The sequence below is a fragment of the Lucilia cuprina genome, chromosome 3 (genome assembly GCF_022045245.1).
Source record: "Lucilia cuprina isolate Lc7/37 chromosome 3, ASM2204524v1, whole genome shotgun sequence".
Lineage (NCBI taxonomy): Eukaryota > Metazoa > Arthropoda > Insecta > Diptera > Calliphoridae > Lucilia > Lucilia cuprina.
In genome coordinates, this window is record NC_060951.1 from 8,646,154 (window position 1) to 8,664,941 (window position 18,788).

The 18,788-nt window shown below is 30.0% G+C and overlaps 2 protein-coding genes across 2 annotated transcripts in view; both read left to right on the forward strand.

Annotated features, from left to right (window-relative positions):
- Positions 1–13,530, forward strand: part of LOC111682854 (homeobox protein 13) — a 37,977-nt gene extending 24,447 nt beyond the window's left edge. The window contains exon 2 of the mRNA XM_023444845.2: positions 12,338–13,530. Within this exon, the coding sequence (XP_023300613.2) occupies positions 12,338–13,189 (852 nt within the window). The 3' untranslated portion in view covers positions 13,190–13,530. The remainder of the gene's footprint in view (positions 1–12,337) is intronic.
- Positions 13,531–15,649: 2,119 nt separating this feature from the next.
- Positions 15,650–16,362, forward strand: LOC111682851. Its single transcript, XM_023444841.2, has 3 exons — positions 15,650–15,754; positions 15,825–15,912; positions 16,007–16,362. The coding sequence occupies exons 2-3, from the start codon at positions 15,838–15,840 to the stop codon at positions 16,076–16,078; spliced, it is 147 nt and encodes a 48-aa protein (XP_023300609.1). The 5' UTR covers positions 15,650–15,754; positions 15,825–15,837; the 3' UTR covers positions 16,079–16,362.
- Positions 16,363–18,788: the final 2,426 nt, after the last annotated feature.

The window sequence follows — 18,788 nt, forward strand, 5'->3', positions numbered from 1 at the left end:
CTAGACTATAGACTAGACTATAGACTAGACTATAGACTAGACTATAGACTAGTCTATAGACTAGACTATAGACTAGTCTATAGACTAGACTATAGACTAGACTATAGATTACACTACACACAAGACTATAGACTAGACTATAGACTAGACTATAGACTAGACTATTGACTAGACTATTTACTAGACTATTTACTAGACTATTGACTAGACTATAGACTAGACTATAGAATAGACTATGGAATTTACTATAGACTAGAATATAGACTAGAATATAGACTAGACTATAGACTAGACTATAGGCTAGACTATAGACTAGACTATAGACTAGACCATAGACTAGACTATAGACTAGACTATAGACTAGACTATAGACTAGACTATAGAATAGACTATAGGCTTGTATGCACTGGTGTAGGTACAGACTATGGACTAGGCTATAGTCCTGACTAAATACTATACTATAGTCCCGATTAAGGACTGAATATAGGATAACTATTCCAAACTACAAACTAGACTACGTTCCATATTATAAACTGTAAAAACACAATTTAATAGAAATGTCATGTTTTTATTCTCTAAAATCCTTTTAACTATTAAAAAGTCCTTTTGCTGTGCTTTTTAAATATTTCCAAATTTAATTTTCTAAATCTATACTTTTATTGGGAAACGATTTTAATGGCCACTGCAGCAATCTTCTCAAAAGCTATAATTCACTATACATAATAGAATTTGAAATGAACTAGATTAAACTAAATTCATAGCTAAAGCTACAAACAGCAACAACAAATAGTTTAAAATGTGTTCTATTTATTACATTTTTTAGGCAATAAATATGCAACAACACCTACCTGTATACGATCTTCGGCTAAACCCGTTTTCATAGACAACAATTCTCTGGCACTAACATCCGGATAGTGGGCATCTTTAAATGCTTTTTCCAATTCCTCCAATTGATTGCTCGTAAATATTGTACGACCATGACGACGTTTATTTTTCTTTTTACTACCCCCAGCAGGACCCAGCAGTACACCATCTGGTCCCGCAACCGGATGATGACCCAACAAACCATTTGCTGCAGCACTGGCGGAGCCATTAAGAAAGGCCTCATGATGTGCGGCAGGATGTTGATGGGCAGCATGATGATGAGCTGCTGCAGCAGCCGCAGCATGATGAGCAGCCATGGGATGAGCATGTGGATGTCCATGTGAGTGAGCATGATGAGCTGCAGCGGCAGCTGCTGCATGATGTGCTAAAGCTGCGGCAGCATGTTCAGCCGGTGAGAGAGTGGGGCTGGTGGGTGTTGTAGATTGATTTGCTGGATTATTGGAATTGGGTGTATTGGCATTTGAGTTTGAGGAATTATTTTGACTACTCGTTGAGGTTGAACTAGATTTACTGGGTGAGTTTTCATCGATATTATTGTTATTATTCGATTGAGATCCTGCATATTCATTATTGCCACGTGAGTTTTGTTCTGTAAAAAGGAAATTGAAAAATTGTTGTTTTTGAATAATTTTTTTCAAAATTTTATTCATTTTTAAATTAATGTTAACAGCTTTAAGATGTTCATGGGAGAGAAACTACTCCTTTCTAACCCTTTATTCTCATACATATGTATGTATATGTCTTTGCAAAAAAGGGTCCTTTTTGACATTTAAATAATCTTAACTTATCAATCTTGTCTTCAGGTTTCTTTCACAGTTGTCAAAATCTTTTAACAAAAGAACTGCAAGAATTTTATCGTTTCATAAAAAATCTTTCAAGTATTTATTGTTTACAGGGATTTTGGTTACAAGGAAATAGGTTTAAGTCTGCTCTTTTTTGTTCACATTTTTTTATTTGTTTCCTTCTTTAGTCCTTAAATATACAGAACAAATCCTACATGTGTTTTTGTGTGAAACGTGCCAGAGATTTGTATGTTGAAACATGAAAATTTCTATTTTATTTTATTGTTATGGGTGCGGTATATTGTGACAGTTTTAAATGTTGTTAAGTGAAAGGTGCAAAAGACATTAGAAGTTTTTCCATTTAACCCCTAATATCTGTAAATCAATCCTATCAGGAAATCCATACATGCATACATTCGTACATATGTAAGTGTTAAAGGAAAAATAAAATTATCACCATAATTTCTTAAACATCTTTATAAATTACTTATAAATACATATTGTTTGGGCAATTATCATCATAAAGGTGAGCAAATTAAAAGGGCGTTTTCTTAATGGGTGTTTTGTTGTAGGTTATTTGTTTAACAACATATATATTAAGAATTATTGAAAGAGTAAAGGCTTAATATTAATTTTAAATAGATTAATTTTGATAGATTTCGAAGAACTAAAAATATTTGCATTCAAAAATTTTCAAAAAAAAAAAGATCAATAGAATGATATAATTAAGAAGAATGTATACTACAGTGCGGATTAACGATTTTAGGCTAGGCTGCACACTAAACTGTAAACTAGACTAGACTATAGACTAAACTATAGACTAGAATATAGACTCGAGTATAGACTAGACTATTGACTAGACTATACACTAGACTATAGACTATACTATTGACTAGACTATAGACTAGATTGTAGACTATACTATCGACTATACTATCGACTATACTATCGACTATACTATCGACTATACTATCGACTATACTATCGACTAGACTATAGACTGGAACATAGACTATACTATAGACTAGACTATAGACTAGATTATAGACTAGACTATAGACTAGATTATAGACCAAACTATAGACTAGACTACAGACTAGACTATAGACTGGAATATAGACTATACTATAGAATAGACTATAGACTAGATTATAGACTAGACTATAGACTAGACTATAGACCAGACTATGGACTAGACTATAGACTAGACTACAGACTAGACTATAGTCCAGACTATGGACTAGACTATTGACTGGACTATAGACTAGACTATAGTCCAGACTATAGACTAGATTATAGACTAGACTATAGGCTGGACTATAGACTAATCTATAGACTAGACTTTAGACTAGACTATAGACTAGACTATAGACTAGACTATAGACTAGACTATAGACTAGACTATAGACTAGACTATAGACTAGACTATAGACTAGACTATAGACTAGACTATAGACTAGATTATAGACTAGACTATAGACTAGACTATAGACTAGTCTATAGACTAGACTATAGTCTAGTCTATAGTCTAGTCTATAGTCTAGTCTATAGTCTAGTCTAGTCTATAATCTAGTCTATAGTCTAGTCTAGAATTTAGTCGATAGTCTAGCCTATAGTCTAGTCTGTACTCTAGTCTATAGTCTAGGCATTTGGTTAGCCATTTGTTCTTTAATCAAGAGCTTAAAAATTCCATTAACAATGAAACACTTCGTTTTCAAAAACCCTTCAAAAATTACCTTTAATCTTTTGATATTATTGTAAGAAGTTTTTAATTAATTTCTACACGTTTTTAAACTTGAAAATTTTCAATTTAAAGAAGAAACTTTGTATGCAACTTTTCCCTAAACACACACACACACACTCACACGCATAAGTCTCAACATTTACCTCTTGGAAATTTGCAATTGCAGCCATTATGCAATTTAGACGAGACATCAACACAACCCCAATTAAATCAATGACAGACAAGCAAGCAAGCATACACATAGTTGACAACTGCATTATGGCGGTTGCATAACGTTGCAATAACAAGTACTTTGCGTTTTTTTTTGTGTTGCAAAAATTAGCAACGCCTTTAGTTTAGGTTAAAGAAAAAAAATTATTGAATAAAAAGGAAATTTCAATGAATAAGCAAGTGTGTAAGTAAATGAACCCTTAGGGGATTTATTTTTTGTGATATAAAACTGCAAAAACAAAAAAGAATTAAAATTCAATTAACTAAACAACAATTGCCAATATAGAGCAACAACATAAACTGCATAAAACAGTTAGATTTTTATATATGTATGTAAGCAAATGTATGTAAGCATATGTATGTAAATCAAAAATACACTTCAATTAAAAATATTCTGTAGTGGAAAAATTGACATAAAAGGATAATATGGTAATAACAAAAAACCTCTACAAAAATACTAAATTTACTTACTTACATACGTACATATGTATGTACATACATACAAGTACTTTTTGGGTCCCCTTTCCCTTTTGTTGTTGTGTCGTAACATACGTTGTCATACTCTCAAACAATTACACCCGTAAAATATACAATATTTTTTCACTTTTTATATTCAGCCATTAATTTGTAAATAAAAGGTTTGAGTGTTGATTTTTTAACAAGTTTTTCTTCCCTTTTATTTACGTTTTTTTGTTTTTGTTGGTTTTTTTTGCGTAAAAATTTCAAGGATTTTAGTTGTATAGAAAAAAAAAGCTTGCTTGGTTATATTGAAAGTCAAGAAAGAAAAAAAAAGCAAAGCAAAAAAAAACATAACAAACATGGCTGTCTTTTAGCAAACAAAACAAACCAGAAAACATACAAACACACATACGCTTACATTAATACATTTTGTATTTAAGTCACACACAAACCCACAAAAGTAAAAACAAAAAACGAAAAAAAGCGCTTGTGCAAGTTCAAGTTAAATGAGAATTTGTTTTTGTTGTTTTTTCTATATTATTTATTACAAGAAATTAATGAATTTAAATAAATTTACTATTTATTATACAAAAATTTCAACAAGTTTTCATTTTAATTAAGAAAAATGTACAAAATTTTTAAGCCATCGCAAATTTGTTTGTTTTTGTACGTGAAGTTGTCAATGTTATTGTTTTGCGAAATGTAAACAAAACAAGTAACTGAAAGCGAAATGTGAAATTTAAAGCAAACTTAAGTTAAATTAATAAAAATAAATGTAAATAAATGCAAAATATATGTAAATTTAAGAAAATTTTCTTTTCCTTAATCCACAGCAAGATCTGAAAAACAATTTTAACAAAATTTTATGAAAATAATAACAAAAAATATTAAAAAAATAAACTAAGCATTAGCCGCCTTATGCAAAAACGATTATCAAGTTAACAATGGTTGTTAAAACCTGTTTTTATATAGAAAAAGTGTGTAGTAAACCATTGTTAACTTTAACAATCGTTTATGCATAATGCCCTAGATGTTTACATTTCTATGTGAAGTTGTCAATGTTAAAAATATGTAAAATTGAGCAAATTTTCTTTTCCTATAGCAATTTCAAGTTGTAGAACTAGTTTTAACAAGATTTTATTAAAATTTTAACAAAAAATATTTAAATATTTCAAATATTTTAGTTGTTTACATTTCCATGTGAAGTTTTCATGGAAATTATTGTTACATTGTTTTGGTGAAATGTAAACAAAGTAAAAAATAGAAACATTAAGATAAAATCATTAAAATAGAAAGAAATCCATTAAAAATTTTATAATTTCTTAAAATTATAGAAATTTAACTTAGAAAATATGATTTTTATTAAAAGAACTATTATTCTGAAATGTAACTGGTGAATCAGCGTCTGTTATATAACTCATTTAGTTTAGAATATAATAAGGACTGAAGGCTAGACTATACCGTCAAAACTTTATAGTTTAGTCCGTAGTCTAGCCTTTTATGCTGGACAATAGTCTAGTTTATAGTATTTTCTATAGTTCTGTCTATAGTCTATACTATAATTTTGTCTATAGTCTTGACTAAGGCGTACTCTAGTGTTTGGTATGTAGTCTGGTCTATAGTCGGGGCTGTAGTCTTGACTAAGGCCTACTCTAGTGTCTGGAATATAGTCGGGGCTATAGTCTAGACTATGGAAAATACTTCACATAGAATATAGTCTGTAGTCTAGTCTATAGTCAGGAGTATAGTCTAGCCTTTAATCTGTACTATAGTCTAGTCTATAGTCTAGACTATAGGCTAGCCTATAGTCTGCACTATAGTCTAGTATATAGTCTGGACTATAGTCTAGTCTGTAGTCTGGAATATAGTCTAGTCTATAGTCTGGACTATAATGTAGTCTATAATATGAACTATAGTCTATTCTATAGTCTGGACTATAGTCTAGGACTATAATGTAGTCTATAGTATGAACTATAGTCTATTCTATAGTCTGGACTATAGTCTTGTCTAAAGTCTAGACTATAATCTATTCTATAGTCTCGACTGTAGTCTAGCCTATAGTCTGGACTATAATCTAGTGTATAGTCTGAACTGTAGTCTAAAGTCTGAACTGTAGTCTGTACTAAATTCTATAGTTCTATAGTCTAGACTTTTATCTATTCTATAGTCTGGACTGTAGTCTAGTCTATAGTCTGGAATATAATCTAGTCTTTAGTCTGGGCTATAGTTTATAGTCTATTCTATAGAATGGACTGTAGTCTACTCTATAGCATGGTTTACAGTATATTCTATAGTCTAAACTATAATCTGGATGATAGTTTACTCTATAGTCTGAAATATAATCTATTCTATAGTCTGGACTGTAGTCAAGTCTATTAAATGCATTATAGTTTAGACTATAGAATAGTATGTATTCTGGACTAAAGTGTAGTCCATAGTCTGGACTATATTGTAGTCTATAGTCTGGAATATAATCTAGTCTAGAATGTGGACTATAGTCTATAATAGTTTACTCTATAGTCTAGTCTATAAACTAGGTTTTAGTCTAGACTATAGACTAGTCTGATCTATACTCTAGTCTGTATTCGGGACTATAGTCTAGTCTATCGTCTGAACTATAGTGTAGTCTATAGTATGGAGTATAGTGTAGTCTATCGCCTGTACTTAAGTCTAGTCTATCGTCTAAAATAGAGTCTTAACTATAGAGACTTAATTATAGTTTTAACGATTCTATAATCTAGTTTGAACTATGATCTTTAGTCAGGACTGTTCTATAGTTTAGACTTTAGTTTGTGGTCTCTAATATAATATATAGTCTAGACTGAAATCAAATATATAGTCTGGATTATAGTATAGTCTATACGGCTATCCATAGTTTGCAATATTGTCTAATCTATAGTCTAAATATAAAACTAAGAAAATCAAAATCTACAGTGAAGCTTACAAAGAATCTTAGAACAATATGTAAATAAAAGATGAATTAACAAAATTTAAAGCTTTTTAAATTAATTAAATGTTATTTTTTTTTTTTTGAATAAAATTAAAAAAGCTAATTTCCACGTAAAACTAGCAAACCCTTTTGTTTGAAAGTGTAGCCAACTTTCAACAAACAAAATGTAAACAAAAGTTTAAAGAATTAATGTGTTATATTTTTATTATTAAATTATTTAATAATTAAAATTTATAGAACATGAAAAATATTTATTTAAATTATTTGATTAATTGCAAAAATTGCTGAAATGAGCAATTTGCAATGTTTTCTTACTTTTAACTTTGGTACTTATTTGCTCCCTTTTTTTTTGGTATTTCTTTTGTAAAACTTTTGCAGCAGGTTATTTTTATTTCAAAAATATTTAGGGTGTTTTTAGATTTTGTAATAAAAAATCATAAATTTTCAAGTATATAACAATAATACTTAAACAACTGTTCATAAAATATTTTTTTGGTTTAATAATAAGCCGCAGATTTAAGTAAATAACAATCGTACTAGGAAATGCATTTTGAAAGAGTTTTTTTGTTAAGGATATCCTTTAAAATCATAAAAGAAAATTAATATAAAATGAGCAATTAGGTTTTAAAAAAAGTAAATTTTTGAAGTGTTTTATTTTCGGAAATTTTATAAGAAATATGCTTTAAAAAGACTTATTAAAAAAACCTTTTAAAAACTTTAGAAATATTAAAGGATTTTACTTTGTTTTTGAAAGCACACTTTGACACAAAGATTGCCTTAAAATTTCCTTTGAAATATCCTTTTTGTAAGTAGTTATTCAAATTTGAAAATGACACTAAAAAAATTTCCTTTTTAAAGCAAATTTTAGTTAAAATTTTGAAAAAAAATATTACAAAATGCAAATTTTGTAATATTTATAATTCACATTTCCATAAAGACATTACTGCTATATAACAGGATAATAACATAATTGTTATAATAATTGTTGCTTTGTTTTTTTTTTCTTTTTTTTGTTATTTGCATTGAATCCTTTATTTTTTTCCTAACACAATGCTACCATTAATTATTTACTCTGGCTCGGTTATTTTGCATTAATTTGTATAATGAGCTGTTAATTTTTGTTGTTACTACAACAACAAAAACAATTACAAGAAAAAAATCATAGAAAATTGCATAATTATGTAATTAACATTTAAAACAAAACATGTATACAAAAAAAAAAAAAAACAAGAATAAAAACAAATATAAACATTAAAGTTTATAATAACATTATTAAGTCAAGTGTAAAAAAATTTATTTAATAAAAAAACATAATATTTACATTTTAAAATACTTTAAAATCTACGCTAACTATAAAAAAAGACATTTATCATAAAAAAATGTAAATAGACAGCCTAAAAACTGCAAACCAACAAATACTCAAAACTGTTTTATCTCCAAAAAAAAAAAAAACTAACGTATGTAAACAAAGGGTGTTAAGTGTTGTTAATTCTAGTGGAAATAATTTGGTTGTTTCTGCCGCTTGTTTTTATTTCACATATAAATGCAAATATTATCCACACCCTCTCTTGCAGTTTTATTAACAGTTTTTTTTCTCTTGTTACTTTTTAACATCAACAACAACATGATAATTATTATAATATATCTCTAGATTTCTTTTCTCTTTTAATCTAATCCCTAGAGTAGAGTAGCAAATCTTTACGGTAGACACGCGTTTACACTTGAAATTGTGGGAAAAAGTTTTGTTTTGTTTGAATTTAAGATTAAGTTATCCCTTGGGTTTTCCTTTTTTTTATTTCGTTTAAAAAGTTTGCCAACAAATTGAAAATTGACCGTTTAATGTCATGTTTAAATGTTAAATTTAATGTAATTAGTTTTGGGAATTCTTTTTTAAAAAAAAGTAAGATTCTTTGTTTTATAAATTAACAAGTTTTTAAAAGTGGGCGTGTTAGGCAATAAAATGAAATTTAATAAATTATGGTGGGAAGTGAACATTCAAAGAAAATCTTAAAAGGATTTTTATAAAACAAAACTGAACTAAAAGAGAACTGGGACCGAATTAAAACAGAACTAGAAGAACATAACTAGAACAGAACTAGAACAGAACTTGAACAGAACTAGAACAGAACTAGAACAGAACTAGAACAGAACTAGAACAGAACTAGAACAGAACTAGAACAGAACTAGAACAGAACTAGAACAGAACTAGAACAGAACTAGAACAGAACTAGAACAGAACTAGAACAGAACAGAACAGAACTAGAACAGAACTAGAACAGAACTAGAACAGAACTAGAACAGAACTAGAACAGAACTAGAACAGAACTAGAACAGAACTAGAACAGAACTAGAACAGAACTAGAACAGAACTAGAACAGAACTAGAACAGAACTAGAACAGAACAGAACTAGAACAGAACTAGAACAGAACTAGAACAGAACTAGAACAGAACTAGAACAGAACTAGAACAGAACTAGAACAGAACTAGAACAGAACTAGAACAGAACTAGAACAGAACTAGAACAGAACTAGAACAGAACTAGAACAGAACTAGAACAGAACTAGAACAGAACTAGAACAGAACTAGAACAGAACTAGAACAGAACTAGAACAGAACTAGAACAGAACTAGAAGAGAACTAGAACAAAACAGAACAGAACTAGAACAGAACTAGAATAGAACTAGAATAGAACTAGAACAGAACTAGAACAGAAGAGAACAGAAGAGAACAGAACTAGAACAGAACTAGAACAGAAGTAGAACAGAACTAGAACTGAACTAGAACTGAACTAGAACTGAACTAGAACTGAACTAGAACAGAACTAGAACTAGAACAGAAGAGAACTGAACTAAACCATATTTGTTCAAAAACTGAAGTAGAAAATTAAAATTTCTGAACTAGAACTGAACTAGAACTGAACTAGAACTGAACTAGAACTGAACTAGAACTAGAACTGAACTAGAACTGAACTAGAACTGAACTAGAACTGAACTAGAACTAGAACTGGACTAAAACTGAACTACAACTAAACTACAACTGAACTAGAACTGAACTAAAATAGATATAAACTGTAATGAACTAGAAGTTATCTAGAAGTGAACTGAAACTGTCTGTATGTATAACCACAAAGTATATAGAGATTTCACTTTTGACATTTGAAAAAGTCTAAAATCAGCTTTTGTTTGATTTTGAAATTGTTTGGTGAGAAGAGGTATTTAAAATACAGCTAAGACCTGGTTCACACTGGGAAACTCTTGTTGAGAAACTTTTGATTTTGTGTGAGAGAGAAAGAGATGGTTGATATTTCTTTCTCTCACACACAAAAATCAAAAGTTTCCCAAAAAAAGTTTCCTAGTGGGAACCAGGTCTAAAATAAATCATTGAATTCGTTTTGTGCGAAAAAGAGGAAAATAGCTTTTTGCTCGTGACGTCTCTGTATACCCTGTGGTATAACCGTCGTAGATTTAGAACCCCATCAATCAAGTGTGAAACTTACAGTTTGAAATATTAATAACAGTTTCCCCATATTTGGTAGTATTCACAATACCCCCCGAAAAATACCGCAATGAAAGCAAAAACAAAACAAGTTTATTAATATTTCCGTTATTTAAAGAAATATGCAAATAATACAGAAAAATATGACAAAAAAATATAATAAAACTCTTTCATAAATATTTGCTCAATATTTGTCCAAAAAATTTCATAATAAATACACATAATACCCAAAATATTTTTACATTTATTTTAAAGGTTTTTTTCAGCAGTTTTTTGTTTTTTTTTTATTTTGTATAAATTCAATGTAGAATATAACTGAAACATGAGCGTTTTATAATTTAATTAAAATTTTAAGCCGCAATAAACAACCAAAACTACACAAAAACCAATGACCAATACAAAACCTTTAAAGCAAAAACAATAAAGAGTTAAACAGGATATAAAACCGCCACATGCAGGATATTTTTATATTTATATTTTTGAAAAATATATTTTTCAAATGACCTTTTTGTGCCAAAACAACAAAACAGACAAAAAAAAAATGGCAAATACATATTTTTGCTTATCTCCTCATATATAGAACATATTCATTTGTATTATATTTTATTTAATTGTAGATCAAATTACAGTTTTTTTTTTGTTTGCGAAAATATATCTTTATGATAATGACCCTGTATATTCAATTGCCTTGTCAATTTTGAAAATGGTTTGTGGCTGATTAAAAAAATAAAAAAAAATTAATTTAGTTTTGGTGGTGGATTTCCGGGGGTTTGTACTTAAAAATTTGTAACATTAACAATTGCCACCCGTTGTTTGAAAAACGTGTCAAAACGTTGTTCCAAAACGGTAGCCAAATTAATTATAAACATTTTTTCGTTTCTTTTTTTCGCTTTAATTAGATATAAATTTCATAACAAGTTCTTTAAAGTGAATTATGTTAAAAAAAGTTTTAACTTGTTACTTTCACACTTCTTTTTTGAAATGCAGCTCTTCGAGTGTACATCAAGTTGTCATTAAGTTTCTAACGAGATTCGCTTTTACATTCAAAAATTTTAATTTTCTACTTCAGTTTTTGAACAAATATGGTTTAGTTCAGTTCTCTTCTGTTCTAGTTCTAGTTCTGTTCTAGTTCAGTTCTAGTTCAGTTCTAGTTCAGTTCTAGTTCAGTTCTAGTTCTGTTCTACTTCTGTTCTAGTTCTGTTCTAGTTCTGTTCTCTTCTGTTCTCTTCTGTTCTAGTTCTGTTCTAGTTCTATTCTAGTTCTATTCTAGTTCTGTTCTAGTTCTGTTCTGTTTTGTTCTAGTTCTCTTCTAGTTCTGTTCTAGTTCTGTTCTAGTTCTGTTCTAGTTCTGTTCTAGTTCTGTTCTAGTTCTGTTCTAGTTCTGTTCTAGTTCTGTTCTAGTTCAGTTCTAGTTCTGTTCTATTTCTGTTCTAGTTCTGTTCTAGTTCTGTTCTAGTTCTGTTCTAGTTCTGTTCTAGTTCTGTTCTATTTCAGTTCTAGTTCAGTTCGAGTTTAGTTCTAGTTATGTTCTAGTTCTGTTTTAGTTCTGTTCTAGTTCTGTTCAAGTTCTATTCTAGTTCTATTCTAGTTCTGTTCTAGTTATATTCTAATTCTGTTCTACTTCTCTACAGGTTCTGTCATAGGTCTAGTCTTGTTCTAGTCCTGTCCTAGTCCTGTTTTAGTTTTGTATTAGTTCAGTTCTTGTTTAGTTCTAATTCAGTTCTAGTTCTGTTCTTTATTCCTAAATATAAGATATTTTTTTCGCCTAAAACCTTTTGCTTATTCCATGTATTCTCTTTTTTTACTTTCAGGTCTGGTTTCAAAATCGCCGTGCTAAATGGCGTAAGACCGAAAAATGCTGGGGCCACAGTACCAAAATGGCCGAATATGGCCTTTACGGTGCCATGGTTAGACATTCATTACCTCTGCCTGAAACTATCATCAAATCTGCCAAAGAAGATGAATCAGTGGCGCCTTGGCTTTTGGGAATGCATAAAAAATCACTCGAGGCAGCCGATGTTTTAAAATCGGATGATAGTGATCGTGAAACACCCACCTCGGATGACACAAATACCTCTTATTCGGCCGGCAGTACACACAACTCACCCATATCGTCGTTTTCCATTTCACGGCTGCTCTTCGATAACAGTTCCCATCATCAGGGTAAACATAAAGGTCAGACACATGTTAGTGCCGCCGGCGGTTTGGCTCCTGTAAATCATGATATTATGACCAATTCACATCATACGGGTATGCAACATCATCCCTATAATCAACAGCAACATTTACATCATCTTCAGCAATTGCATCAGCAACATCAACAGCAGCAACAACAACATCAACAGCAACAGCATCAACATCAGCTTATGATGGCCGAGGCTGCTGAATTACATCGCCGCCGTCAAGAGGAATATCAGAGAGAACAACATCAAAGAGATTTAAGTGCTCATCATCTGCAGCAGCAACAACAACAACAGCAGCAACAGCAACAATCTCAACACTTAGCACGTTTTAATGATGATCATGATGATGATCTTATGGCTGAGGATGATAACGATGATGATGATTGTGATAAAGAGGAGATTGATATTTGTGATGATACCGATGAGGATCCCATTAAAGATATTAAAATGATCAAACGTGAAGAAGTAGAGAATAGATGAAATTTATTTATCGATGTTTTATTGTAAATTAAAAAATGAATAGTTTTTTTTTTAAGAAATCAACACGCTTTTAGACACTTAAATGGAAAAAAAATCAATAATACAACAAAAACACAAACAAATAATAATAATTTTTAGGTTTTTTTAATAATAAACAATTTAATAAATATTTTATTGAAAACTTTACTTAGTCCAGACACAAACCAACCCTCGGCACTACAAATCAAAAGAAATAATTTTAGAAATCTTTAATTTCACACAAAATAACAACGAATTTCTTTTTAAAAAAATTTTTGTAAAATACAAAAAAAGATAAATTAAAGAACAACATAAAAAATATTTAAAATTCTGTATATAAAAAAATATTAGTTTTATTTTTAATTTTTAAGCAGCTAATTGTGATTTTAGTTTATTTTTCTCTAAATATAATTTTTAAATTTTAATAATAAAAAAATACACACCATTTTAAACCAGTGCATTTAATTTTTAATGTAAATGTTATTAACTAAAAAAAATAAACTCACCAAAATCCACTTAATTTTTAAATGTTTATAATACAAATAATTGTAGAACTTTAAAAAAAAAAAAAAAATAATAATAATATAAAATTTACTTTTTAGCTTTAATTAGTAATTTCATTTAGTAATTAAGTGGTTATATTCTTAAATTAAAAAAAAAATACTTTAAATATAAATTTATTATAATGTGAACGAAATATATGATTGTGTAATATAAAACTCTTTAAAATATAGGCAAAAAAAATCGTATTAATGATCAAAAAATATATATATATACACTTGTATGGTAAATTCAAATTTTGCATGTTTTATTTACAAAGAATATAAAATTATCAAATAGGTTAAAGGAACTGTCATAATTTCAGTTCAGAATTAGTTCTACTTTAGTTCTGTACCTCCTCTATATTCTATTTCGATCTCAGTTATATTCTGTTCCAGTTCTATTCTAGTTCTGTTCTAGTTCTGTTCTTGTTCTGTTCTAGTTCTGTTCTAGTTCTGTTCTAGTTCTGTTTAAGTTCTATTCTAGTTCTGTTCTAGTTCTGTTCTAGTTCTGTTCTAGTTCTGTTCTAGTTCTGTTCTAGTTCTGTTCTAGTTTTGTTCTAGTTTTGTTCTAGTTCTGTCCTAGTTCTATTCTAGTTCTGTTTTAGTTCTGTTCTAGTTCAGTTCTAGTTTTGTTCTAGTTCTGTTCTAGTTCTGTTCTAGTTTTGTTCTTCTTCTGTTCTAGTTCTGTTCTAGTTCTGTTCTAGTTCTGTTCTAGTTCTGTTCTAGTTCTGTTCTAGTTATGTTCTAGTTCTGTTCTAGTTCTGTTCTAGTTCTGTTCTAGTTCTGTTCTAGTTCTGTTCTAGTTCTGTTCTAGTTCTGTTCTAGTTCAGTTCTAGTTCAGTACTAATTCGTTCTAGTTCAGTTCTAGTTCTGTTCTAGGTCAGTTCTAGTTCAGTTCTAGTTCAGTTCTAGTTCAGTTCTAGTTCAGTTCTAGTTCAGTTCTAGTTCAGTTCTAGTTCAGTTCTAGTTCAGTTCTAGTTCAGTTCTAGTTCAGTTCTAGTTCAGTTCTAGTTCAGTTCTAGTTCAGTTCTAGTTCAGTTCTAGTTCAGTTCTAGTTCAGTTCTAGTTCAGTTCTAGTTCAGTTCTAGTTCAGATCTAGTTAGTTCTAGTTTAGTTCTAGTTCAGATCTATTTCAGTTTTAGTTCAGTTCTAGTTCAGTTCTAGTTCAGTTCTAGTTCAGTTCTAGTTCAGTTCTAGTTCAGTTCTTGTTCAGTTCTAGTTCAGTTCTAGTTCAGTTCTAGTTCAGTTCTAGTTCAGTTCTAGTTCAGTTCTAGTTCAGTTCTAGTTCAGTTGTAGTTCAGTTCTGGTTCAGATCTAGTTCAGTTCTAGTTCAGTTCTAGTTTAGTTCTAGTTCAGATCTAGTTCAGTTCTAGTTCAGATCTAGTTCAGTTCTAGTTCAGATCTAGTTCAGTTCTAGTTCAGTTCTAGTTCAGTTCTAATTCAGTTCTAATTCAGTTCTAGTTCTGTTCTAGTTCTGTGCTTAATTTCTATTTAAAACCAGTCCTACTTAAGTTCTCTTCTATTTCGGTTCCAGTACTAATTCTATTCTAGTTCTGTTTTAGTTTTGTTCTGTCCTCCTCATCATTAGTTTCTGTAATATAACGGAATAACAATGTGAAAAAAATTCTGAAAAATTGTCTGGCAGCTTAATACATAAACAAAAAATATAAGTTTAACGGAAATTCTATATATTAACAGGTGGCAGTATACAATGTAAATATTTCGTTACTCCCTAAAGTATGCTACTTATTACTACATTTTGTTTTATACACCTCTGTATGATAAGGCAGTGTAAATTAACATTTCACCATTTATAATAACATTAAGAAATTTGAATGCTTTCTTATTCGCAACTGGCAACTCTAAAAACAGCTTCGAAAACATCAAAATTTGACATTTCTATGTGCGAATTTTTTTTACATAACATAACCTAACCTCGAAAATTTTGACATTTGTTCTACTGCAAAAAGAGCAGAAAATTTTATTTCAGGCACTATAAGCGAAAGTAAGCTAATCTTGGGAAAAATTCTTAAATTTTAAACTAAATAATTAAATTTTATTTAAAATTTTTTCAGGAAACTAACAACAATGGCCGGTGAAGCTGAAAAATTAACTGGTTTGTCCAAAATCTTCAATGGTTCCACCACTGCTGGACGTGCTAATGTAAGTTATAATGCAGCAGAGTGCGACAGTGTTATTTAATCATTTTTGTTGGGGGCTTCAGATTAAAATGATTTTTTTTTTTGTTCTTTATTAGGTCGGCAAGGCCACTTACGCCGTTATTGGCTTGATCATCGCCTACAACATGATGAAGCCCAAGAAGAAGTAAACTATTTGTTTGTTGTTTCCAAGCTCTAATGTAAACACAAGAACGTTGTTAACAATCACACACACAGGCAAATGCTTTCGAGGCAGCCGGTTCGTTTTGTTTCTTAAGATTTGCTTGTTTCTGAACGTTTCTTCGTTTTAATTTATTAAGTTTACAAAATAGTTTCTTTTTTTTATATAAAATAGTTGTGTGATTTTACTGATTTTCTCTGTCTATTGTAAGTCGAACTACTTGTTGGGAGTGATTGATGAAAAGAAAATAAAAAAAGTAGTTTTAAACTAAAAGTAGTTTTGTTTTTTTTTTTAACTTTCTTAATGGAGAATGTATATCACGTGTGATTTTTGTTGGAATAGAGAGTTTTTAGCAACAATTATTGATTTTCCTTGGAAGTGGACTATTCTTTTGTCAAACTAAATAAACTTTTTCCGCTGCTAATCGGTTTTAAGTAAGCTCTGGACTTCTATACTTTGGTTTACAGACTGGACTTCATAAACTTGTATATAAACTGGATTATAGAATGGACTAATTGCACTACAAACTGGATTATAATTTAGACTAAAGACTGCGCTATAAGCTTGACTAAAGTCTGGAATACAGACTTAACTATAGTCTGGACTGTATTATTGATTATAGACTAAACTAAATACTTGCCTATAGACTAGACTATAGCGTACAGTCTTGTCTAGAGACTAGACTTTAGCGTATAGACTAGACTAAAGCGTAAAGTCTTGACTATTGACTAGACTATAGTTTTGAATATAGATTGGACTAAAGTATTGACTGCAGACTGGACTAAAGTCTTTACTATAGAATAGATTGACTACAAACCAGACTAAAGCCATGTCTATACTCTAGACTACTGTCTTCCCTGCAGAGTAGACTATAGCATTGACTATAGACTAGATTACAGCCTTCACTAAAGCGTATAGTCTTGACTATATATTAGACTATAACGACAAAAGTTTTTACTATAGACTAGACTACAGTCTTGCCTATAGACTAGACTATAGCCTTGACTATACACTAAACTACAGCCTTGACTATTATCTAGACTATAGCGTACAGTCTTGACTATAAACTAGACTTTAGCGTACAGTCTTGATTATAAACTAGACTTTAGCGTATAGACTTGACTATAGACTAGACCATAGCGTATAGTTTTGACTATAGTCTTGAATATAGATTGGACTTTTGTCGTAACTATAGACTGGAGTGAAGTCTTTATTATAGACTAGACTACAGTCTTACCTATAGTCCACTTACAGACTTGCCTACAGCCTTGACTATAGACTAGACTAAAGCCTTGCCTACAGACTGACTATAGCCTCGACTATAGACTAGACAACATCTTGACTATAGAGTAGACCAAAGCGTTTAGTTTTGACTATAGACTAGACTATAGTCTTGGATAGATTGGAGTGAAGTCTTTATTATAGACTAGACTACAGTCTTACCTACAGGCTAGACTATAGCCTTGACTATAGACTAGACTACAGCCTCGACTATAGACGACAGCCTTGAGTAAAGACTAGACTAATGCGTATAGTCTTCACTATAGGCTAGACTATAGTCTTAAATATAGATTACCTATATGCTGTACTATAGATTGGATTATATTCTTGAGTAGAGATTGTTTTACTAAGGCAGACATATTTTCTATATGGAAACAATGCTTCTTAGGAAAAAAGTTTCTATATGAAAACTGTCTTTCTTGGGAAGACATTTAAACAGTTTTCTATACGAAAACAGTCTTCCTTAGGAATACTGTTTTTCCCTCTACATGAAATCAGTCCTTCTTAGGAAGACATGTAAACAGTCATCTATATGAAAATAAACTTTCCTATATGAAAACAGGAAAGCATGTAAACAGGCTTCCAGTTTCTTTATATGAAAACAGTTTTCCTATATGAAAACATTCTTGCTTATTAATACATGTAAACTATCTTCTATATAAAAACATTCCTTCTTAGGAATACAGAGTTTTTTATATGAAAGCAGTCTTGTAACAGTAACAGACATGTAAACAGTTTTCTATATGAAAATGGTTTTTCCTAGGAAGACAGAAGACAGATTTTCTATATGAAAACAGGAAGGCATGTAAACAGGCTTTCTGACATGTACAGTTTTCGATATGAAAACAGTCCTTCTTAGGAAGAGTTTTCTATATGAAAATGGTCTTTCCTAGGAAGACAGAAGACATTTTTTCTATATGAAAACATTCTTCTTATGAAGATGAAAACAGACTTCTATATGAAAGCTGTGTCTCCCTTAGGAAATCATGTAAACAGTGCTTTAAATGAATATGGTCTTCTCTATGGTCTTCCTTAGAAAGACAGTTTTCCTTTATGAAAACAGTCTATCTCTTTCTTTTTCTATGTTTTTTTTTTCAGGATTGTCTTCCTAGCAAGTCCTATTCTATATGAAAACAGACTTTCTCAAGAAGATAAATTTTGTCCTAGAACTTTTGCATTTAATAAATAAAACTACAAAGTATTTTATTTTTTTTTTATTTTTTCTTGTTTTTTATTCTTGGGGTAGAATGTAAGTTTTGTTTTCATTTTTTTTTAATTTTTTTCTCATATTTTCATTTTGTTTAAATTAATTTCTTATACCATTTTGTTGTTGTTGTATTTTATATAATATTGTTGTTGTTATTTGTTTTATTTACTTTTTTTGTAATAATAGGTATATAATTATTATATATTTTTTG